Raw genomic sequence first — 26159 nt, 5'->3', positions numbered from 1 at the left:
CACATGATGTCATGCAATAGTCGAAAAATATTATTTGGTGATCCGTTGGCAGTGGCGCACAAGCACAAATAACAAAACTCCCAACAACAACATGTGTCAATAACACTACAAAACTCCCAACAACAACATGTGTCAATAACACTACAAAACTCCCAACAACAACAACACGTGTCAATAACACTACAAAACTCCCAACAACAACAACGTGTCAAAAACACTACAAAACTCCCAACAACAACATGTGTCAATAACACAATTTACTCCCAACAACAACAACACGTGTCAATAACACAACAAAACTCCCAAGAACAACACGTGTCAATAACACTACAAAACTCCCAACAACAACATGTGTCAATAACACTACAAAACTCCCAACAATAACATGTGTCAATAACACTATTTACTCCCAACAACAACACGTGTCAATAACACTACAAAACACCCAACAACAACAACGTGTCAATAACACTACAAAACTCCCAACAACAACACGTGTCAATAACACTACATAACTCCCAACAACAACAACGTGTCAATAACACTACAAAACTCCCAACAACACGTGTCAATAACACTACAAAACTCCCAACAACAACGTGTCAATAACACTACAAAACTCCCAACAACAACAACAACATGTGTCAATAACACCGATGCCAGGCGACGTTTCGGCGAAATGGCCCTTCTTCATGAAAAAAAGTTTGGCAACCGAACACTGCAGTGCGTCGGCGCTAAGTAGCGAACAGGCGCACCGGCTCAGGGAGCGGAACGAGCGGGCGCTGGCAAGGCTAAGTGGCCCCCACGGGATCTGTCGCCCGAGAATATTCCCTCGCCGCGACGTCTCTCGCCAGCGATGCGCAAAACGTGGCGGCGAAACGTCCCTCGGGCCGCCCCGAGTTTCTGCCCCGGCGCTTCCTCTCGAGCCGCCGGAGAGCGGCCCCCTGGGCTCGTTGTGGGGCCAGTACAACTCTCCGGAGGAGGACGAGGTGAGCGTGGGGTCGCCGGTTAAGGGCAGGCGAGCGCGTGCTCGCCCGAGCGGGTCAGTGGCCCGAGTTGTTCGTACCGGCAGGGCCGGCGGAGACGGAACCGCGGGGCGGGGGGGGCAAAACGAGTTAGGGACATGAGAGGTCCGAACCCCGAGTCAACAAACGGATCAAATCTGCTTGGGCAACACAAGGTGTTGTGTGCAACAGAACAACAACAACAACAACAAAAAATTAGGGGCCACCCGTATAACAGATTTACAACACAAGGCAGCCACCACCACCATCAGCAGCAGCAGCAGCACCTGCATCATAGGTGGCTGAGCCAAAAGCACGACGTGGAGGGTGGAAACATTGCCACCCTCCCATCTCCGCGCAATGCGGTGTCACGCCTGCCGTGGTGTCGTGGATATCCCACTGGATGCAGTGGTCCCCGCCGGGTTTGACCACCGCGGCACGGCACGGCAGTTCGGACGACGCCTCGGGTTGCTTAAATTCGCCTCTGTCTCCACCCCCAAGCGGTAAACATCGGCAGGGCCTGAGCGGTGGGGTGAAGCGTGGGTACTCAAACCTCTTCGCAAGACGTCTGACCAGCGTGGATGAGTGGGGACTAAGCGTGCCGTCTGGAGGGGATCTCTCTAGAGCCCACTACCCCCCGCCACCTCCCCCCCACCACCTTGTGCCAAGCAGTGTCGTGAGCAAGCGGTTTCAAGGCTGCACCTTTACCCTCCGACACGGTGATTGCCCGATCGTGAACTCGGACGGGGCGGTTATTCTTTCCGACCTCTCAAGACACACGAGCTCACCGCCCCGCCCCCCCCCCCCCCCTCGCTCACCTTGCGAAGCGTCCTGGGCTCTGATGGGTCATCGTCTTCGCGACGGCTTCCGCTCAACAACAAGATTCTTGCCATCTCCTGCATTCTGCATTCAAATGGGGGGTAGGGCGGCGGGGGGGGGGAGCGGCAGGACAAATTGTTTCACGTGGAATTACACAGCCAAAATATATAAATAAAACCACCACGGTTCTAATTTCCACACTGTAATATTTGACCACTCTGACAGCTTGGCACGAGGCTGTGTGTGTGTGTGTTTGTTTTTTAACTCCTCAAATTAAACATTATTTTGACTGTTGGAGGGCACGAGGCTGACGAAGCTGGAGCTGTTACATTTTTTATCACGTTTCACGATTTGCATTTCAGAAAAATGTTCGGCAGCGCGTTGGACGTGCGTAACCCCAGGCCTGAGCCGTTCGGTGACACAATGGGCTCACATGAAATGTTAACGCTTCCTAAATTACAATGGATATCCAATTACAATGGATATCCATTGTAATTTATATGCATTAATTACCCCCCCCCCCATTTCGCACGTGAAGGGCTCACAAGCGACGTCATCACATCTATCCCTGTATTTAATGAACGAAACAGGAGACTTTCTCCACAAATCTGGCTGTGTGCGCCTGATGATGCTACTTGTAATTACTGGCGAAACGCTGTGGATTTGCTCTCCAACACACCGGTGTGCTGTACTAGTGACGAATTGACACGTTCTGTTTACGTGACAAACCTTATTCATTGGCTGTGTCGGGTGTGGTGGTGGTGGGATTAACGACACATTTATATATACGCGATCTAACCCCCCCCCAAAAAAAACCCTCTATATTCTGGATTGTTAATGCTTCCTGTGCGCGAGTGAGTCCGACACACACGTGGTACCGACCCCCTAGCGTTAATTAGGAAACAGACAAAACTTAATTATTGTGCCGAGCAAACTCTGGATCTTTTTTGAAAAAAAAAGTGAAAGTCAAGATAATCCTTTGTAGAAATGATTGGATACTTAATAATGGTTAGAGGTAATTAACGTCAGACGAATGACAGTTAACAAACTATCGCTCGTTGCAATTTTAATGGCTTAAGATGTGGTGGGGTTTTTGTTTTTCCTCTCCCTCTCGCTCTCTCTCTTCTGTGGTCCACATGACCTTCTTGTCCTCACATCAGTCAAAGTACGATGTCGATTTAAATTTTTGAGTTAAAGCTTTCGTGACTGCAAGGATTCATATTCTTGGTTCTTTCGGTAAAGTCACCACGTAGAAGGAAACAATAAAATAATTTTAAAAAACGCCACTTTTTTCAAATTTTCTTGTGTTGCGGTCGAAACGTCGTGATTGATTTATTTTAATATAATTTTACGGTATTTCTACATACGTGACTTTACCGAAAAAAATGAGTAATTTATGTAGTCACGAAAGCTTTAATTATTTTGGTAAAATCACGTAGAAGGGAAACAATAAAATAATAAAAATATAAAACAATAAAATTCTCACGACGTTTCGACTGCAACACAAGCAATCATCATCAGTTTTCTTGCTCTGGTTTTCACACCTGATGATGATTGCTTGTGTTGCAGTCGAAACGTCGTGAGAATTGTATTGTTTTATATTTGTATTGTTTTATTGTTTCCCTTCTACGTGACTTTACCGAAAAAACCAAGAATATAGAACGATGTGGCTTAAGGGGTTGCCACCTCTGAGATTGGGAGGAAAAAAAATAACTGCGTCGTATCGTGGCCAACATTATATCGCACACTAACAGAAGAGGGGAGAACTACCTGGACGCATGCATTGCCCTTGAGTGGTGCGTTGTTCTTATTACGCAACTGATAAAAAAAAATTACTTTTAATATCCCGAGAAAGCGAGGTGGGGAGGGACAACTTATTTTTCAGCGTGTAATTACTTCCCTACATACGCCACTTTGATTTGTTGCCGATAAGTTACCCTCTTGGCCTACGCACTGCTCATTTGCAAGGCGGCCAGCCCGGTTTTTTGCAATTTCATGGGAAAAATCTGAACAACAACGCCCGAAATGCTTTATTTTCACGGGCAAAACGACGGTTGCCACGGACCGCATTCCCCAATTCCTCCACCCATGTGGAGAACTCGGTCCACCAAACAACCCCGTCATCGTCTCGTCCACCCTTGTGCTCAGCCAACACACTGAAGGTCACAACAACACACTCAATCCCATCCGCCTACTCACCCACCCACCCACTCATCCATACACTCACTCACTCACTCAAAGACAAAAAAATCCCCCGTATAGCCTGTAAAATGTTTTTTGGGGCAAGTGTTGTTTGCGAGCACCTAGGAAGGCCAGCACGGCACACGAGGGGATGGGTGGCCAGCACCACGCCTAGCCGCCTTTGTCTCCCCAGTGGCGATGTTTTTTTACACACAGAACTGCTCCACATAATTATGGGAATCAAACTTGGGTGAGCGGGAATCAAACTTGGGTTCCTGGGCTTCCTGCGCAGCGTGCTAACTGCTGCACTCCTGCTCACCAAAACTTACTCAAACACCCGCAAATTGCACGCCACGCTGCCGGTTACAACACTTCTCTCTACGATTCTTCCCTCGCACTGCTCTGCCTTAGAACTCCCCTCTCATCGTGTCCGTACCAAAGTTGTTTCAACCTCGCTCAACTCAAGAGACATCGTTGACTCTGTTATGCCTTCAATAGTGCTGTTTGTTGCTGGACACTCGGAATTTGGGGCCTTTTACTCCTGTGCTCAGCAACCGTGATTTGAACAACAACAACAAAAATAACAAGGAGCAGATGAAACAGCAGCCGGCTTAAAGCATCGCCTGAAATGACTGGAATCCGTTTGATGTGTTTCTGTGCGGTGCATTATCGTTGGCAGACCGGAGGTGCAACGTGACCCACAAACCTTGAAGCATCCCAAGGTAGCGCTCGCTCCTCATTGCAGGGGTACTAACCTTCAATGCGGACGCATTTCCACCCACTCTCTTGCGGTAGCACTTTCAAAGGGACCGTGCAAAGTTGAACGATAAAATAAATTGATCGTTTAATGCTGACATCTTTGGGAAGTAAAACCCCACACCTATGCATGGAGAGTGCAGTGGTCGATGCACTAGGCTAGGAATCTCGTAAAGCTGAGCTCGATTCCCCTTCAAAGCCAGCGGTAGCGAGTGATATCTGAACAACCCCTTAGACCCTTGACGAGCTCACACTGACCAGCATGGTGAAGTATGGTCAAACAAGCCTCCTCACCACCACTTAGGGTGGAGGCCCATCGTCCAGCAGTGAATTGGCGCCGGGCTGTGAAAATGCGTCCACAAAGAAAGGACGATCCCCAGCTTTAAAGTGTCGACCATTTGGGGACTCCTTTCAATCGCCACCAACCATGTTCAATCCACTGCTGGATGAAGGCGTCCCTAAGCCGCCGCAGCCACCTCTCACGATCCTGCGGTGTAACGATCGGCCCAGCATCTGCAGGACGAATTGATTTTGTTGTTCCATCTCCCACGGTGAACATCCTCTGGGACACGTTCCATGCAAATGTTTTTGTTAAATTAAAATATCAAATGTGGCTTTGCTGGTATTGACTAATGTGCCTTTCATAAGCATTCTTCTTCTTCTTAAAATTACACTTCTGAAAAGGCATGCTCTTTAATGCAATTGTACAACCACGAATAAGAAAATACAAATTTGAGAAATCAAATTGGATGATGTGCCAGTCTACCCTTTGCCGTGCGGAAATTCAAATGTAACAAATGGAAATGTGCAACGTGAATTTGGCACGCTTAATTTTTTTGATCAAACTTAAAATGTAATTAAGTATAAACAAAAGCATCGGGATGAAAATTAACAACTAGAGTGTACCTTTAACGTACCCCAGAAAAAAATAATTATAATCGTAATTCAATTAACAGACAACAAGACGTAGATTTTCATATCTTTTTTTTTTATAAAATTTCTGATATAATAAATTTCTAAGCTGATTAAAATAAATCCTAATTAACGTCAATTCCGCTTGCCTGATTCTGCTCATATTCTTATTGTTTTATATAATAAAAATATAAAACAATCAAATCTTATTGTTTTATATTTTTATTGTCTCCCTTCTACGTGACTTTACCGAAAGAACCAATACAATTTTGATTTAAAGCTTTCGTGACTGCAGTAATTCATATTCTTAGTTTTTTCGGTAAAGTCACGTTGAAGGGAAACAACAAAATAATAAAATATACAATTTTATTGTTTTATATTTTTATTATTTTATTGTTTCCCTTCTACGTGACTTTACCGAAAGAACCAAGAATATGAATCCCTGTAGTCACGAAAGCTTTAAATCAAAATTTGATTCTGCTCATGTATATATATAAAAACACATTACTTACACTAACATTCTCCTTTGTGCACTCCTCTTGTTAATACGTAGCTATTACTTTATCGCACGTCATTACAAAGAATAGAACACTAAGGCTGAGTTACATTTCACTTAAGGTACTCCGTTAACCGAGATAATGATACGATAAAATATAAAGCAAGGGTGTGTGTGGAAAACACGATCTTAATTAAAACACCAATTTAAAAAACGGTGTAAAAAAATATAAAAACATTCAAACATTAATTTAATGAATCTAGCGCACCCGTTGACTCTTAATGGGGGTTGTTGTGGGGTTTTTTTCACTCCGTGGAATTTCTCTGGGTGCGCCGCAAGCAATCAACCAAATGAACGGCCGCTCTCATTTCACGATGTGGTCTCGCCACTTAGGCTCGCGACGCCCGTAAGTGCTCGGCCTGCCGGAGGAGCACAAAACGCTCTCGGAGTGCGAGCAAAGCAAAAAAATATTTTTTAAAAAATTCCCGCCCCCCGTGCACGACAAATTATCCAGCCCCGTCAGCCTCACTTACTAAATTATCTTTGCATCCTCTTCCCTCACAGGGCTTACTTGTTTTTGGCAGGGCCGACGCTTTGGCCTCAACCCACCCAAGTTCACTCTCTGCCTTCGCGGTATATCATCGTTACGGTGCCCCCCACTCCCCCCCCACAAAGGCATCTACTGCACCGCCCCCCCCCAGCCCCCCTGCCTCCATGAGATGCAGCTAGCCCTGCTTGTTGTGGGGGGGGGGGTGGGAGGCATTTTATGACGAGTGGATCGTGTTACAAGGTCACACTCAAAGGTCACACTTCGCACAAAGTTCACACGAAAGGTTTTTGGCCATTCGTGGAAACCGCACACACACACGCGCGCACATAATTGGGGACGCCTCTGTGCCGTAATGGTGAGCACACGCTGGACCCGCGATCCACAGATCGCCGCTTCCTGTTTCAACTTCCTTCACGACAGCCGAACAACGGTACACGTTTCTCAAATCCGCCCCCCTTGCTTCTGTCCACCCAGCAGTATAAGTGGGTCACACCGCAGTTACGTGATGGGCAGGTCATATTTGGTGGAGCTAAGTTGGTGCTTGACACGTGAGCTTTCGCGACCAACATTGTTCGTAATAACAAAGTTTTTTTGGGGGATTAGGTCGCGTAAGTATAAATGTGTCGTTAGCCCGCCACCACCCGACAAAAAAATAACTTTATCACGAATAAAGTTGTCGTGTTTTTGTGTGAATGTTATAATCAATCACTGTGGTTGTGCTTTAGCGTGGAGCTTCCCTTGTTTGAGTTGTTCCCATAGCGGAATACACCTGAAACCACTCAACCTGGGCACGTGGGTATACACACACATCACGGCGCCTCTAGCTCCTTCCACAAACACAACACCTATCCATATATTGATGGCATCCAATTAAAGCTACGAGGGTACTCTGATCATCTTCAGCCATGAACCCTTTTCCGTTCCAATGACGTACAGATATGTCATCGGTTTTTCTTCCAATTCTGCTTTTAACGAAACCGGAAGAAAAACTAAAATAAATTAACTTTATCCGTACCGAGGCTCCCACAAGGCCCTGCGAGAGGGCGTGGTGGCGCAGTTTGGCGCTAGCTATCACAGAGTGCGGTCGTGTCGCTACAGTTCTCTGCCGCGAGAGCAATGTCTTTAAAAACAACTTTCAGTTGTCTTGGAAGGATTAATAAATGCTCACCGATAGGGACAGAGTTGGTCGAATCTGAGTGGAGGAATTGTATGCAGGCCTCTACAGCAAAACATTCAGATATGCCAGGAATCACATATTCTCTTTGATGAAGAGGAGGACGTTCTGGAGGGAAATGTAATATGGCAAAATATTTATCACTTTCAAATGTTCACGATTTAAGCCTTAAAATGTGTCCAAATATTTTATCACAGATAAAGCAATACAGCATTACTCGTCACCAAGCAAATACACACTGTAACATACCTGGACGGCCTATTGAGTTAGATCGTGCAGTAGTAAAGGTGAGCCGACATTTTAATGTGAGAACTATATTTTAAAACGTTTAAACCGACAAACTCTTGCACACCATACCATTTCACTTCAGGTTATTTATGCATGTTCTTTTTTTTGTGCACGGTTAGTGCTGCTAATGGTGATGTAAAACTAGAAAATGTGAAAATAAATATATAACTCCTTGTTAAACACTGACTTCTCAATCGTGATGCTTAAACCAGCCTCACACCCAAACTACAGTGCACTTGATCACAACATTTGCTCAAGTCTTTGAGTTTACACTGGCATTTTGAGAGTGAAAACAATAAAAAACACCGCAATTTGTCGACTGGAAGAGACACTTAAGAGGTCACCCATCGTGTGTGATAACGAAGCGCTTGAAATAAAAATTAAATTAACAAAGACATGTTTGGCAGCACACTTGCACAGGGCACCTTAATATCCGCTAAACATAATGAAGGTTTTTTTTGGGTATACATGTGTCGTTAACCCGCCACCACCCGACACAGCCAAATAGTAAGGTTTGTCACGTAAACAAACCGTGATAATTAGTAAGGTTTATCACGTAAACAAACTGTGCCAATTAGTAAGGTTTATCACGTAAACAAACCGTGATAATTAGTAAGGTTTATCACGTAAACAAACCATGCCAATTAGTAAGGTTTATCACGTAAATAAACCATGATAATTAGTAAGGTTTATCACGTAAACAAACCGTGATAATTAGTAAGGTTTATCACGTAAACAAACCATGCCAATTAGTAAGGTTTATCACGTAAATAAACCATGATAATTAGTAAGGTTTGTCACGTAAACAAACCATGCCAATTAGTAAGGTTTATCACGTAAACAAACCGTGACAATTAGTAAGGTTTGTCATGTAAACAAACCATGCTAATTAGTAAGGTTTGTCACGTAAACAAACCGTGATAATTAGTAAGGTGTATCATGTAAACACACCGTGCTAATTAGTAAGGTTTATCACGTAAACAAACAGTGATAATTAGTAAGGTTTATCATGTAAACAACCCGTGCTAATTAGTAAGGTTTATCACGTAAACAAACCGTGATAATTAGTAAGGTTTATCACGTAAACAAACCGTGATAATTAGTAAGATTTGTCACATAAACAAACCGTGCTAATTAGTAAGGTGTATCATGTAAACAACCCGTGCTAAATAGTAAGGTTTATCACGTAAACAAACCGTGATAATTAGTAAGATTTGTCACATAAACAAACCGTGCTAATTAGTAAGGTTTATCACGTAAACAAACCGTGACAATTAGTAAGGTTTGTCACGTAAACAAACCGTGCTAAATAGTAAGGTTTGTCACGTAAACACACCGTGATAATTAGTAAGGTTTATCACGTAAACAAACCGTGATAATTAGTAAGGTTTATCACGTAAACACACCGTGCTAATTAGTAAGGTTTGTCACGTAAACACACCGTGCCAATTAGTAAGGCTTATCACGTAAACAAACCGTGCCAATTAATTGGCTGTGTAGGGTGGTGGCAGGTTAACGACACATCTACACTTTCGCGGTCTGACCCAACGAAACCCTTAATTGTGAATAATATTGATCGCGAAAGCCTCCGTGTCAATCCGCTAGACAAATAATCCGCTGACGATGCTGCTGCTGCTGCTGCGCTGGCAGTGGGGCACAAGCACAACAACAACAACAACTCAACACGTTCATTGAACAACACCGCGACCTTACAATAAAACAAAATGTATAATAAGGCGACGTTTTTGGCAATGGTCCTTCTTAACCACAGTGGAAGAAGGACCATCACCTTTTCTCTTTTGATGCCACTGTTATTGACGAATGTGTTTTTGGTTTCTTAATCTCTCTTAATCATTACCCTGACACTCATGAGCCTGATTGATTGTATCCTGCCTCAGGTAAAATTCATTTACATTATCGAACATTTTTTATTACCACTTCTCGTCAATTTTACTGCAATATTTCTCACAACAGTTTAATGTGTAATTAGAATAATAATGTAACGTATAATTCGATTAGAAATGTAGTAAAGTCAAAATGTAGTTTAAAAAACGTCAAATTACAGTTGTAATGCATCATATTTGATGTTTTTTATTGAGCAAATATAATTGAAGCAGCAATTTTGTGCACATTTAGCAATGTTGCACGGACGAAAATCTGATCAAATAACGGCCGCGTGTTTATAACTGAGCATTACTGCATTCTATCGATTGTTTTAATGCCTCTGTCCACCCAGAAGTACAGGTATACCACAGTCTGGAAGAGTAGGCCAAAATACCCTCTTCCAGAGGGGCTCTCTAGAACTAACTTCTAGTGGGGGCACTTCTGCCAGCAGTGACGCGAGCGAACATTTGAGGGGCTGCACATGAATTAAATTAAACAATTTAAGTCGTCATTTTATCACACTTGTTCTTTGGGCTACAATTCGCCTCTAACATGAGCACACATTTCAACGTCTTAGTTGGGGAATGTATATTTATATAGTTTCTTGTAGCTCGTTAAATCGTTTACGCGTCTGGGCAATCGCGGCTAAGTGGCCTGTGTCTCTTCTCGCACTGCCACAGTGGCCATAAAAGCTGACATTTGTCGTACAGTCAAATCAAAACTTTATTTTGTTATTTTGAAAACTCCAAAATGACAGCCTAAGATGTTCGTTGGTTTCACCCATAAGAGCAAGATTTTTCCTGAATTTCCAAATTGTATTTAAGTCTTCCGCTAAGCAATCACATTCAATACACGATTCCCCACTATCACTGATCTAAGCGCTGTGATGTTGAGTTGCCAGAAATTGGAGGTAACCTGCAACCATCATTACCAGTAATGATCTATCCACCGTTGGATGGTGCCTTCCCCAAGCTATCGACCATCCATCATAGTCTGTTGCGATGTAACAATCGATCTGAGCACCTGCAGAAGAGTTCCATTCATCAGTCCATCTCCACAACGGACGTGTACACACACACACCCGGGCTTCTTCCTTGCTTTGGCTGCCACTCTGTGATTAGCCTTGCCCACTGGCCCTCCTGGCGACGTGTCCTGTCCAAGGCCAGTGCTAGATCTGGAATTCTCTTCCTTTCGATATTAGGAAGCCACCAGGAACTATGCACTTGTAAATCTAGATCTAAGACTCATTTCTTTCGAACTGATTTTTGTGTTTAGCTTGTTACCCTTCCCCACACCTCCAGGACAGTCATATCGATTTTGTTTCTATTCTGAGCTGACATTAAGCCAAATTTGATTTTTTTTTAATTCAATAATATTTTTTTGTGCAGCCATCGATGGCCGGGCTGAGACCATCAACTCATTCCACTTGAAAAAAATAGAATTAAGGATAGAAAACTAGTTTCTTTAGAACTGCTTCTGTGCACGTGTAGTTTGTTGTCCTTCCAACCGTATTTGTAAAGGCTTTCGCACTCTGGTCCTGCCGTCCAGAGGTCATCGGTTCAACTTGACCTTCCGGCGCAACGGTTGAAACAGCGGTGGAAGTTTATTCAGTCCACCCTAGCCGGCCGCCTCTGTCCACCCGCCAGTTAGCATGGCTGTTTACGTACGGTGCGAAAGAAGTTCAACGTACACGTACGCACGTACAATCAGGTTGCGGCTGCATGGATTTGAAATCAGAATCTCAGCAGTGGCAGCTTAGATTCGCTCTCAACTGTTAAGCCACGTTGACCACCTCACAAGCTCGCCCTCTGACGCACGCGCTGAGTGTTTAATTTGCGTTTTTTGTTTGTTCAGGGGCGAGTCAGCAACGGTAACCGCACCTCCGAACCAATGAGGCACGAAGTTCAATATCATGCACACGTACAGTGAGGGAAACAAGTATTTGATCCCCTGCTGATTTTGTACGTTTGCCCACTGACAAAGAAATGATCAGTGGATAATTTTAATGGTAGGTTTATTTTAACAGTGAGAGACAGAATAACAACAACAAAATCCAGAAAAACGCATGTCAAAAATGTTATAAATTGATTTGCATTTTAATGAGGGAAATAATTATTTGACCCCTCTGCAAAACATGACTTAGTACTTGGTGGCAAAACCCTTGTTGGCAATCACAGAGGTCAGACGTTTCTTGTAGTAGGCCACCAGGTTGGCACACATCTCAGGAGGGATTTTGTCACACTCCTCTTTGCAGATCTTCTCCAAGTCATTAAGGTTTCGAGGCTGACGTTTGGCAACTCGAACCTTCAGCTCCCTACACAGATTTTCTATGGGATTAAGGTCTGGAGACTGACTGCTTCTTCTTGAACCACTCCTTTGTTGCCTTGGCCGTGTGTTTTGGGTTATTGTCATGCTGGAATACCCATCCACGACCCATTTTAAATGCCCTGGCTGAGGGAAGGAGGTTCTTACCCAAGATTTGACGGTACATGGCCCCGTCCATTATCCCTTTGATGCGGTGAAGTTGTCCTGTCTCCTTAGCAGAAAAACACCCCCAAAGCATAATATTTCCACCTCCATGTTTGACGGTGGGGATGGTGTTCTTGGGGTCATAGGCAGCATTCCTCCTCCTCCAAACACGGCGAGTTGAGTTGATGCCAAAGAGCTCCGTTTTGGTCTCATCTGACCACAACACTTTCACCCAGTTGTCCTCTGAATCATTCAGATGTTCATTGGCAAACTTCAGACGGGCATGTATATGTGCTTTCTTGAGCAGGGGGACCTTGCGGGCGCTGCAGGATTTCAGTACTTTACGGCGTAGTGTGTTACCAATTGTTTCTTAGTGCCTATGGTCCCAGCTGCCTTGAGATCACTGACAAGATCCTTCCGTGTAGTTCTGGGCTGATTCCTCACAGTTCTCATGATCATTTCAACTCCACGAGGTGAGATCTTGCATGGAGCCCCAGGCCGAGGGAGATTGATAGTTCTTTTGTGTTTCTTCCATTTGCGAATAATCGCACAAACTGTTGTCATCTTCTCACCAAGCTGCTTGGCAATGGTCTTGTAGCCCATTACAGCCTTGTGTAGGTCTACAATCTTGTCCCTGACATCCTTGGAGAGCTCTTTGATCTTGGCCATGGTGGAAAGTTTGGAATCTGTTTGATTGATTGCTTCTGTGGACAGGTGTCTTTTATACAGGTAACAAGCTGAGATTAGGAGCACTCCCTTTGAGAGCGTGCTCCTAATATCAGCTCGTTACCTGTATAAAAGACACCTGGGAGCCAGAAATATTTCTGATTGAGATGGGGTCAAATACTTATTTCCCTCATTAAAATGCAAATCATTTTATAACATTTTTGACATACGTTTTTCTGGATTTTCTTGTTATTCTGTCTCTCACTGTTCGAATAAATCTAACATTAAAATTATAGACTGATCATTTCTTTGTCAGTGGGCAAACGTACAAAATCAGCAGGGGATCAAATACTTCTTCCCCTCACTGTACAGGTGGTGGAGCCTTGTTAATTATTTTCCTTGTTAAGGGGCTGTCCATTAATGACGTCACACGATTTGGGACGATTTTTGACCCTCTCCCCTTCCCTTCGTCACACGGCGTCACAAAAAGTCAGACCCCCCTTAAATATGACGTCACAAAGCTCTGTCCCCCCCCCAAAAAAAAACATGTTTGAAATCGCTTTAAACTATTGTCATTGTAGTGCATATTTAACGTGGCGCTGCACTCTGATTTTGTTGGAGAAAACATTTATTAAAAAGTCTATTTAATTAAGTAGAACATGTCTATATATTTAAAGTTGTGCATTTTGATGTGACGTCACATTTCTCAAACCCCCCCTCGTCACACATCGTTACAAATGTCTGACCCCCCCCCCCCTAGGTGCGTGACGTCATTTATGGACGCCCCCTAATCGTGTAACGTGTTTTGGGAGCGCGAGTGGTAAAATCACGAGCCTGCGTGCTGACATTCGGTTTTATAATTGCGCTCGTTTCAGCCCCGTGCAGCGCCTTGCAACCTCTGGGTGAAATGCGCTTCATAAGTGAAAATTGTGATTATTATTATTTCCAGTCCGTCGGTTCGGTATGGGACCAGTTGGGATTGGGTCTGTGTGATGTTGAGGGGGGGGGGGTGCCGTGTTACACTGGTTGTGGGGTCTGCTCGAAGGAAGGGTGAAAATAGCTTCATTGGCGATCCGTGCTTCGGTAGACGGAGGCGGAAAGAGAGCTTCACTCTCAGATGTTTCCCAAAGCCACTTCAGGTTGGAATGGGATTATGTGAAAAAAATCTTGCTACACCCAGCGCCTTAGCATCGATTGTAGCAGAGCAACCCGAACATGATTGAGATGAAGTTGGCCAAGAGCAAGTAATGGATAATCATAGAAAGGAATTTTCAATTTTGATATTCTTACATGCTCAACTACTGTTAATTTATACAATATATTATCCGTGGCGGGTGAAGCGTGCAAAGTTTGCTAACGATACCACGTTGCTTAATGTTTTGTTGAGAAATTTGACAGCATCCTTTGTGTAACAAGATAGGAGCCTATGAAATACAACATCTCTTTCGCAAGGGGTGGCCCAACAGAGGCAATATTAATCATCCAGTCACAGGGCCGTAGTATCTCATCAAATTGTTAAATAACCGCTGCAATAATGGAATAATAAAAACGGGCGGCAAGGTAAATAAATTGACCCCTTGGCGGGCAAGGATGGGTGCGCCCCTTGTGCGCTGCGCCAATCGAGAGGCAACGTTAGTCACTGCGAGGGTTAAGGATGCGTTTGAAACAAGGAGCACCGCGTTCTAATGTAATGACCTGCAACACTCGACTGCCGTTTTAAAGTCAAACGCATTTCATTTCGGTCACAGAACCTCTGAGAGTTGATAACGTTTCGCGAATAACGAGGCCACCTTGTTTGAAACTCTAAATCGACAAATGTGAAAGACATGTTTGTCTTGGTCACTTCCGAGGCACTCTTCCATTGAGGCAGAGTTTTACGCCCAAAGAAAATTGAAAATTGCGTCGTGCGACCGATTTTCTTTAATCTGACGAGCACTGACATTTCCGGATATATCTATCGCTAATGCGTATGGCGTTGGTGTAATTAGACCGATGGAATAGCTCTCCAGTCACGGCGTTCTCCTTTTCATTCACGTTCGTTAATTTACGTTAAATTAAGACCCGGGGAGAAAGAGAAAAAAAAATGCACGTCTTGAGCTGCCATTTAAAAATGTGGCTCTTGGATGAAAAAAATTAGCCTTTAACTTAAAATTACAATTACAGCATGAAAAGTATGCCTCAGCAATGAGCCCAAATACAGCGGTGCTATTCATGCCCAAAGTGCGAAGGGGTTCACATCCAACCGAGCCTCCGCGGATGCTTTTATATTCCCTTCACTTGTTGTTGTTTACCCAGGAGAGCCTCATCGAGTCTCAAGACTCTTTTTCAGGAGGGTCCTGCCAAGTTTTCACGGTCGGTGGATGGGGAATGGGGGGTGTGGGAGGAGGGCGATGTTTATATGAGTGTCATCTTAATCGAGTAAATCATAAATACATTTTCAGCAGTGCGATGTTTGGCCAATTGCAGTTAGAGTGGTTTTTTTTTTACTATGGGATTAAAGCAGAGAACCCGGAGTAAATCCACGCAAAATAAGGGAGAACATGTACAAGCTCCGTGGAGGTGCCTGAGTCGCCCGAGCCGGGAATCAAACCCAGGCACTTCTTGATGTGCCACCTGATACACATACAGACACACACGTGTATGTATGTTTGCGTGTAAAAAGGTTGCACATAGAAGAAGACCTTATGAGGCAGGCAGTGGTGAGAAGGAAACTGGCACTAATTTTGACACATGTGTAGGATGGACAACAGGAAAATGAAAAGTGTTGTTGTTGTTGTTCGGATAAAATGTAAATAACCAGAAATCGAGGAAGACCTAACAGATAACGGCTTCACGACGACATCGCAAGCGATTGGTGCCACAAAGATGTGGCCATGACTTGAGCATATTGGCACGAGACAAAGATGAAAGTGGAAACCAAATGGCGAAATGTGCAGATGGGACACCCACAGTACAGGCTATCTGTCCATGGATCGTGATGATGATGTGCATGTACAGTATGTGTGTTGAACTTATTTCTCACTGTACATAGCCAACAACAAACTAAACACAAACAGAATAACGTTGCAAATTTCACCTTGCGATATGAAGGAAGGAAGAACGATGGGATGGGCCAGGGTTTGGTAGGCAATGAGGCATTTAGCTTGCTTTGCTCTTCATATATATGTACATTGGACTGGGGAGAGTTCCCAGTGGTGCAATACTGCCCAAGGCAACACTTAACAACCACATACTACATCTTATTAAGGGAAATATCCATACGGGTAGAGCAGTCAAAATGTGTTGAGAGCAACGTATGCCCGGTTCACGTTGTAGGCAGTTCAATTCCCCGCAACTGGCAGGTAATTTCTGAAAAGAGGAATTAATGAAATCTCTCCGCCTCGACCCGGCGATGTCATCTTTCACGAGGGCTGCGCAATTTTGCATGCGCCGGTGTCAAAACTGAAAAATCCAGAAGTTTGACAATTTACCCACGATCAAATTTGTAAAGAGTCATTAACGGGATCCTACGGCAACTAGTTCTACGCACAAAAGAGTCTATGAATGTCAATGATGCTCGATCAATACGCATTTTAGGGACTTCAAAAAGGGGCCACGGGTGGAATGCGATATTTATTTGTCGCCTCCGCCCAGTGGGTTGCGTAACAAACGAAGAAGCTCGGCGAGGCGTTTGGCACCTTGAATGGAAAAGTTGACGAGTGGGGGGGGGGGGGCGACGTTATTGGCAACGGCCCCTTCGTCTGAGCGCACGAAATTGAATCGCTCACGGCACGTTGGTGAATCGTTTTGGAGCCCGTGTGTGCCGTGAACGAGGGCCGTTGCTCGAAACGTCGTCCATTAATAGACTCCATTCTTTAAAAGCCACGGCGCTGTCGACGAATGTGTTCAGTTTTTTTGTTTGTTCTGTGTGCTTGTGCACCCATGTGTATTGCTGAGAGTTTGGTAGATAAACCTCGCGCTCCTCAGACCAGGCCCTGCTAGCTGAAACTAGAATTTGTGATTCTACGCTGGGTGATGATAGGGCCTTCAGATTGCCTCCAAGCACCAAATATTTCAGGAAACTCTGCAAGACAATTTTTTTTCCTTTTAGATTTACGTTGAGTATGTCCTCTCTCGTTTCGATATTTTTCTACGTGTGTCTTTTATTTTATGGGTAGGACTAGATTCGCTTAATTTATACCGCAAAGTATTTCGATGGCCTTTTTCGTGCGGTGGGGGAGGGGGCGAGTTTTCACTAAAAAAAATGAAATGAATGAATGAAATAGTACGAGGAACAAACAGAAAACAACTGCTTTGGCAAGCAAAAAATAAATAAAGAGCTTATATTGCCATTCGATGCAGCGGTTAAGTTTCATTATGTTATTGTTGTAAATGTCGTTGGGGGGGGGGGGGGAGGGGGTGCAATGTACGATGTACTTGGCAGCCTAAGTATGAGTCCCACTTATGGGTATGAGTGACCAGTGATATCTGAACCGGTGCTGGGCCGAGGGTGGACCACCCCCCACTTCACCAACCTGCATTGACCAGTGTGGTGAAGTATGGTTCGACGAACCCACAGGATGACATTATTCGGCAGCAGTGGATTTATGACAAAGGGTTTAAAATCATTATTATAGCTGTTACAACTTAATGAATAAGTGTCACTGTAATGTTCTTCAATTAGATGTATATTAACTATTACAACTCAATTTAACTGGACGGGCATGTGGTTTTCGATGTGCTTTCGGGTTGGATTGTGCGTTGTTCGGCACGATGTCCGACATTTCGCTCCACGCGTCTTCAGGAGGAGTGAAACATATCCGATAGCAAACCGGACGATACTCGGTATGACCCAAAAACACATCGTAGAGAGCTATACAGCACAACCTGTGAACACCTACGCAGAAGGACATGGCAGTGCCTCCGATTAGCACGGTTGGTTACATACGGTAAGAAAGAAGCACAAAGTACATCGAATTTCCCCCATTGGGGCCCCATCTGAAAGAAATAAAAAAAGCGCGAGCTTGTGTCATCAGGTGTAAACCCAGTGTACATGCAATGTTGTGGCAACGTTGGGGCAACGTTGGGGCAACGTTGGGGCAACGTTAAGGCAACGTTGGGGCAACGTTGGCCCAAACACTCCACGTTCACTAGCAAGCTACTGTGCAGTTGGCACGGCCAAATTCGCAGAGAAAGTGGGGATTTACTATCTGAGTGGCCAGGCAGGAAAATAACGGCTGATTGCATCGATGTCCTCTGGACATTCCCATCGATGCTCTGTCCGCCATGCTGACGGATGGCAAGCTCGGAAATAATTGAGAGCTCATTTAGGTAGGGCTGGCCACCTGCAAACGACAGCGGGGAGCAGATTGATAGGACACTAGTTTAATTGGGATTCCCTGGAGGCTGATAATGGATCAAGCTCTACTCAAATTTTAAAGCCTCTCCTAGTATCCATTCCATTAGTCCATTATGCTCAATTTGCCAATAATAAGCAGCGCTAAATGGTTCTTAATATGACAAACGTAGATCAGTATTTTTTACCTCCAAAGCATGCCGCGATGGAAAATATTTTAATTTGAAATAACGCGGCGCATTGCAATGAGCCCACAACTACAATTAAATGCAAGTAATGGGAAAACTGGATACAATTCGAACAGGTTGTGGCCTCTTACACAGTGACTTCAAATGCATTTCAATAAACGTCTTCAAAATCTACTTTTTAAGCGAGCCGATATACTTTGAGCTTTACATTCGTCCGTCCATCCGTTCTTTTCGCCCATAGGCAACTCACACGTTTTTTTTACAAACGCTACAAAACCCCTAAAATGATTACTTTTTTTGCAGAGTGGAGATCTATCTGATGCCTTTGTGATACCCAAATTAAGTTTCTATACCTTCACTGCACACGCTACCTCGATAGGCTGATGATATTGTCACCAATTTGCCCCTTCTTGTGTCACAACAAACAACCCGGCAATACAACTGCATTCAAATAATTTACTTTGAAGCAGCGTGCATATTTATACACGCTGTGATTTGAGTCAAACTACGGCAAAACAAGTTGCATCACGCAAACTCGGATATTAAACTGAAACGAACTGTGAGTGGCACTAAAAGTATGTAATATTGCCGAGCTAATTTTGTTGTCTGGGCTAGGCGAGGCGAACCCTTTCAGAATGCACGGTACAAATTGGAATAGTGCTAAAAGTTAATTATATTTAAAAAAATATCCATCATACCGTTATCGCTTCAGACGCTTGCCAAGCTTTGCGTTTGGTCAGCACACTGGAATTGCGATCGGGAGGTCGCTGGCGTAATTCGATCTCCTGGCACGGCAATTTTCACCAAACGGTGCGAGTTTCCTAAACCCCCTCCTGCCCTTTACATCCAACCTCAATAAATGGATGCACAGCAGTTCGTAGATCGGGCGGCTCACATGCAGCGTCGTAAAGCGTTGGTGCTCCCACCTCTTCCGAGACGTCTGCCCCGCATGGGAACAGTTGGTCAAAATACCTTCCAGAGGGGCTGTCTAAAGCTCCATGGAATTGGGGGGGGGGGGGGGGCTTCTGCCAGCATTGGCGCGAGCAAGCGATTGCTTAGGCTTTTACTGATGTCGATTCTAAATTAATTTCACCAGTTTTGTCCACAAACCTTTGCCCCGCGGTTAAACAACAGAGACTCGCCATGTCGGCGAACCGGCCTCACTGCCTTCAGGGATAAGGCGGCCGGCAGTGACTTTTCTCAAGGACCTAACTCCCTTGCATCACCGCAGGCACTCGGTACACAATGTGGCTCCCAGCTCAAAGTCTGGCTTCACCGTCAACCTCTTAACCCTATACACAAGGAATTTATATTCCACTCCCTACCACGGACACAAGATGCAGTGTCTGGTGGGGGCCGGGGGTAGAATCTAAGAAATAATAATGATGATGATTACGACGCTGTGTTACGATGTTTGTGAGTGTACTGCATCGTCAAATGTCATCATCGATAATGTCAGGCCTGAACTGACTTGTGTTTTAGCACCAGCTGACTTTGCACCATTTGCCATTCTCACCGTCGATTTCGACTCGGTACAACATGCGAACAACAACAACCACAACAACAAAAATCAAAACGCAATTTACAGCCTCGAAAAGGAGCTGACATTTCAAACGGGGGCCCGTTTCCGTGATTAAGCGTACGCTTAATTGACGAGAAGACTACGATTCAATTGACAAACGCGGCCCTGCCGCGGCGATACGGTCATTTGCTTAATGGTGCGGCAAAATTCCCAAGGTGCACAGCGGCACGCGAGCACAGGTGAGAAACCGCCCGCCGATCAGCCGCGATGCAGGTGAGCCGATGTACACGACCCAAAGGGAAGTCATCAAACAGGTCACCCCCCCCCCCTCCTCTTCTCACCGCCCCCCACCCCACCCCCCCCCCCCCCAAGTTGTTGTAACCTCGCTCAATCCAAGAAACGTGTCGGCTCTCATCTGTGCCAACCACCGATAGTGCTGCTGCTGATTGTTGCTGGCCGCTTAGCGTTTTGGGGGCTTTGGGGGAGGGGGTCCCGGGGAAGGGGGGGAGAGAGGAGTCCCGGGGAAAGGGGGGGGGGGAGAGGGGGCCCGGGGAAGGGGGGGGGAGAGGGTTCTGGGGAAGGGGGGGGGTCCCGAGAGGGCCGCCAAATATTCACTTGAAAGCTGCCGTCGGTACTGTAAGGTGATGGAATCCTTGTGTGAAGTGCACGGCTTACCGCGCATACATTAAGCCTCATTATTAGTGTGGGGAGGAAGGGGGGGGGCAGTGATGAGTGATGTTTCCTGAGTGCTGCGAACACCCGGAGGCAATGGACAACAACAACAAAATTCCACGCATTCACATTCAAACTACGAGGATATTTAACGTACAACAAAACAAACCATTAGCATCCTTAACCATCACGGATGCCTATCTTTGACGCGCAAGACAATCAAACCCCTCCTTAATAAGGCGGGTATCTACTCCGGATTAGGTTCCAGTAATTAATGTCTCGTAGCGGTTAATTGCCCAGTCCACCGAGGTTAATTGTGTGAATTTCAGAGCATTGTGAGTCATGGCTTTAGGTAACAACGGATATTATGCTTTTATATTGCTTGTAGCTGTAACGTTCTTACCCGCCCCTACTGAACATCTTTGAAAAGGTGCTTCATAGCTCATCGGATTCTGCAAGTATGATTAAATAATAACTCTGATTCTGATTCCAGGCATATTTTTTTGTTTCATAGACTGTGTGCCGTGCAGAGCCCTGGGTGATTCGCAACGATCCGAGTGATTTTGAGTTCTGTGGCCACCCTCATGCGCCAGTGGTTCGTCTTCTTCTTAACCTGGGGTGCACGCCGCACCCCCTGGGGGTGTGAGATACCCTTTCTGGGGGTGCGAGACACGGACAGATTTTTTTTCTAGAAGGTAAATAATCGAAAAGGCAAATTCAGCACGGGCACGTAAGTACAACTACGACTTTGTTTCATCAAACCCCTATGTATTTATTAACATTATGAAAATAAAATTGACGATTGAGACCCAAAGGGTGCAGGCTGCAGTAAACGTTAACAACCGCTGGATTAGATAAAGCCCCATTGCCATTGTAACCTCTTGCCTCGCCCATCTCATTTGTAGGATTTCCTTCAATTCAATGAGACCCAGGTGCTGGTTTAATTCCACGTCAACTGCTGAGCAGCGATGGCTGAGTGACTCAGGAGTCGGAGGACTGAGCTGGGCCCCGATGAGATCGCGGATTGCGGTGAAGGTTTCAACGACCTCAAGTGGTTTGGAAACGTGCGTTTAGATTATTTGGCCGCTGTTAAACTTTTCCACGTAATGATGACAAGCCGCTTCGTCGTGATGGCCAGGTCGCTTCTGAAAAATAAGCTAGTATCTTAGTGGGCTTTGCCTAGTAAAAGAAAAGAATGTAGTTTATTTGTACATATTTTTAAAGTGATTTATTTGCCATTTCTATACTTTGCACTCCTATTGTATGGTGGTATTGTTTGTTATTGTAACATTCTATGTACTTATTTTGGACTTCTTTCGCACCATACGTAACCAACCTCGCTGACCCGCCTCAACTGGACATCTATGAAAGAGCTTTGTAGCTCATCGGATTCTTTCGGTATAATGCATACAGGCACTCCTCCATTTACGAACATTCGACTTACGAACTTTCAGAGATACGAACAAACCTGTCCGTATGTCCAGTTGCCTGTTCGGACCGAGAGTCGTTAGTTCAACCGCCGTGCAATAGCTGGCGGTGGTGGCATCTACATCTGCAGAACGTGAAGAACCAGTGGCATCTACATCTTGCAGGAGATTATACAACTTTTAAAGCCATTTCCCATGTTTAGTGTACATGCCGTACAAAAGGTTTGAAATATGTGGGGCCTAACTCGTTCGTAAGTAAAGGAGTCCCTGTATTCTGATTCTGAACTGGGTTCTCAAGTGCAGACAGTATTGACTTCGCAAAAAAAAATCACGTTAAATTAGATATGTATATAAATTTCCCAAAATCCAAGCTATGAGAATTCAACATTTTGGTTCGACTGCCATGCGATTAACATCGACTATAAGCAGGGTGGGTAACAAAGTACAACGTCTCGTTAGGAAAAGAAGTCACTTGTAGGGAATTCAGAAGTAGGTCTGCGATATCGCCTTCCACGGGCCATTCTCTTATCACCGGCTGTTGTTTATTGCTCTGTGAAATTTCAGAATGGATGCTCCGTCTCATCACGCGAAGCTAAAAACCCGATCGTAATATAATGTGGGAAAAGGCAATGTAAACAAAACGTAATCTGTGGAAATGCCAACGAAAAATACAGAACAAATCATTACAGAATAACGTCGCAGGCTAAAAAACCACGAGTTTCAGACGAGATGCAAATAATGCGGAAAAATTTCATTTTGAGCGTATTGAAAAAAAAGCAACGCAACATGGCCACAATGGAACACAATGCACTTCTTCAGGGTATGCTCACGTCTTTTTTCTTGCTGCTTACCCACAAACGGCCGTGTGCTTTTTTGCAGATGTTTTGTGTGTTTTGTTTGAGGTTGAAAGCATCACCTTGCACATGCGCATTCAATAACACTCGGCTAAACGTCCACATTTACGTCTCGTATCATTATTGTTTTGGTCAAACGGACGATGGACGTACGTCATACGCCGACTGTCCTATTATTGAGGTAAGGCAGGCTTAATTTCGACCTGTCCTTTCTTGCTTTCTGTCCACAATGTGCTGCCCTATCCCCGGCTCTCCCCACGGCTCATCTCCCAATACCTATTGTGTCATTCTCCCCCCCCGCCCCGCACCTCCGATTAGCACGGTGCAAAAGAAGTAAGTGTGTAATGTTGAGCATCTACATCAGGGGTGGGGAACGTTCGGCCCGCGGGCCGTATAAGGCCCGCGAAATCATTTGATCTCTGGCCCTGCCAAGGCAACCGCAGGCGGGACTCGAAATTCAACAAATCTAGGAGCAAACCTGGAAAAGCAGTTGCGAGTAGCGACATCATCAATACCAGCTAACATCACCACACGCCTCACCAAAGAAAAGCAGTTCCAGCCATCACATTAGGGATGAGTTAATTAAATGTTTGCCCAAATATAACAGGCTAATTTTTAAGTTGATGATTTTGTATGGCCTGCGAATGATGTTCTAAATATCCCAATGGCCTTTGGCAGAAAAAAAATGTTCCCCACGCCTGCTCTACATCATGGGACCTCCTTTGCCAGTAGCAAAATATGATAATAGGTTTTCCCCGTTTTATGGCAACAAACCAGGTGTTAAGATGTTAAAACACCAAACTGAAACCTTTTACAAGGAATCGTGTCTGCATTAACCACAATGCTTGTGGTCAGAATGCAAACAAAAAACAGACTGATAATATGATGAAGCATTGTCCTTGAAACTGATTGGTCCACACCAGAGACGGCTTTCTCTTGAGCCTCGTCTCAAAACGGTGTTAGATTATCAGAGTATGTTTTTTTGTTTGCATTCTGACAACAAGTATTGTGGTTATTGTAGACATGATTCCTCGTAAAAGGATTCAGTTTGGTGTTTTAACATCTTATCACAGCTGTTTTGTTGCCAGAAAAAAGGGGAAAACCCCATTATCAATGTTGAGCTTCTTGTGCACCGTAACGGAGTGAACCATTGCTAATCGGAGGTGTGGGGGGAGAACAACAAACTAAACACAAAAAGCAGTTCAAAAGAAATTAGTTTTCAATCTAGATTTTAAAGTGCATAGCTCCAGTGGCTTCCTAATGTCGGAAGGAAGAGCGTTCCAGACGGCCGCAGAAGCGCATCTGAAAGCGCCACGCGATGCGGTGACCGCCGCCCTTGTTCGATGGTGAGCAGCCAAAAGCCGCCGCTGCTGCTGCTGCTGCGAGGATGAGCGGAGTTTGCGTGACGGTGGTTTTTGCTCCTTGACGAGATCAGCGAGGTATTGTGGTTCATTTGTTGCAAAGCACTTTGTGTCTAAAGTGTGAAAAGTTTAACATACGCACGTTGCCAGCATATCACGCATACCCCCCGCCACCGCCCCATTTGCCCATCTTTCTCCATGTAAATATATCCCTTGCACATCTTTCAGAGACTGTTGGGGAAAGTGCTCCGAGCGAGCGCCTGTGAACAGCGCAGCACACAAGGGGATTGGGCGTGGCCAGGATCACGCCCGGCCGCATTTATCTCCCGTGCGGCGATGTTTACACACCGCAACAGGTCTTTACTTGAGTCTGAGTCTACTTAGGGGAGGCCCAGGACCGCTTCAGGCTATCGTCACCGGTGCTGGCCGTGAGTAAGAATGGAACTCGGGTGGCCGCTCCACGGAGGCGTTACACACAACAGATAAAGATCCCCCCTCTCTTTACATATAGCCTTAGCAGACCGTATGGGGCGAGTGCTGTTCGTGGCTCTCGCGCGCGCGCTGACCTGCTGAACTCCCTCCCGAGAGTGAGCACCTGCAGGCGACAGTCCATGAGCTCCCGCGTGGCCTCGCGCAACTTGCGCTCGTTCAGGTCACGCTCCTTCCTCTCCAGCGCAACCTTCTGGCTCAGCCGCTGCTGGAGGTGTGGGCAAGGGAGCGGCAGGCGAATGTGGAGTGGTCAGCGACGAGGGGCCAGGGAAGGGAGGGGGGTGGGGTTTTGCCTTCATGGGCAAAGACATCGTGAAGAAAACAATAGCCATGCAGAGGACAAACGAGGCAGCTCTTCAGGAACTACCGATGAGTATTTTGTTTTTTTCCTTCATAGACGCACAAAGGCGGAGTGCTTTTGTGACGTGCCTGTGTGTGTGCGTGTGTCGTGTGAAACTTAATACAGAGTGAGTTGTCGGGACAGAGTTGCATAGCCCGGCCATGTGTGCACAACTAACGGGCATCTGTGACTACTGGACATCTGTGAAACGACTGGATATCTATTTTTAAAAAAAGAGCTTTACAGCTCATCGGATTTCTCCAGTATACATCTTCTGATTCTCTATGTATGTTGAACTTCTTTCGCACCGTACATAGCCAACCGTGCTAATCGGAGGCGCGCTGAGAGTTTATTTGAAACGGATGCATATTATAAGTGATCGTATGTTAAACACTCTCGTAATACGTCTATATTTATAACACGATAGATGCTGCCGTGCAGAAACAGTTATAGCACGCTGGACTTGCAATCTGTAGGTCGCCAGGTTCGATCTCCGGGCGCGGCAGTTGAAACAACGGTGCATGTTTCTAAAATCCGCAGCCTCTGTCCATCCAGCAGTACAAGTAGGTAATACCATAGTTCAGTGTTTCATAACTTTGACTGCAGCCTGCTCCCCTTTTTTTCTCAATCGTTAAAAAATAATTTAAAATGTGAATAAATACATGGGGGGTTGATGAAACAATGTTGTTGTGCTCACGTGCCCGTGCTTAATTTGTGTTTTTCGATTCTTTACCTTTAAAAACAAAATCTGGCCATGTCTCGCGGGCCCAGA

At 45.1% G+C, this 26159-nt stretch overlaps 1 protein-coding gene and 1 long non-coding RNA gene across 2 annotated transcripts in view; one reads left to right on the top strand and one right to left on the bottom strand.

The window, feature by feature from the left end:
- LOC142925099 (uncharacterized) overlaps positions 1 to 26159 on the top strand; it is a 137674-nt gene that overhangs the window by 83752 nt on the left and 27763 nt on the right. The gene's annotated exons all lie outside the window — the stretch shown is intronic.
- Positions 1 to 26159, bottom strand: part of LOC116943749 (uncharacterized) — a 191585-nt gene that overhangs the window by 157490 nt on the left and 7936 nt on the right. Inside the window, exons 3-4 of the mRNA XM_076067955.1 lie at positions 25125 to 25255; positions 1823 to 1907 (exon numbers count right to left, since the gene is read on the bottom strand). Coding sequence (XP_075924070.1) covers positions 1823 to 1907; positions 25125 to 25255 — 216 coding nt within the window. The remainder of the gene's footprint in view (positions 1 to 1822; positions 1908 to 25124; positions 25256 to 26159) is intronic.

Source organism: Petromyzon marinus, chromosome 19 (genome assembly GCF_048934315.1).
Source record: "Petromyzon marinus isolate PM22_M1 ecotype Great Lakes invasive population chromosome 19, UKy_Petmar_22M1.pri1.0, whole genome shotgun sequence".
Lineage (NCBI taxonomy): Eukaryota > Metazoa > Chordata > Hyperoartia > Petromyzontiformes > Petromyzontidae > Petromyzon > Petromyzon marinus.
Note: the sequence above shows the minus strand (reverse complement) of the source record. Positions and strands in the feature narration are given on the sequence as shown.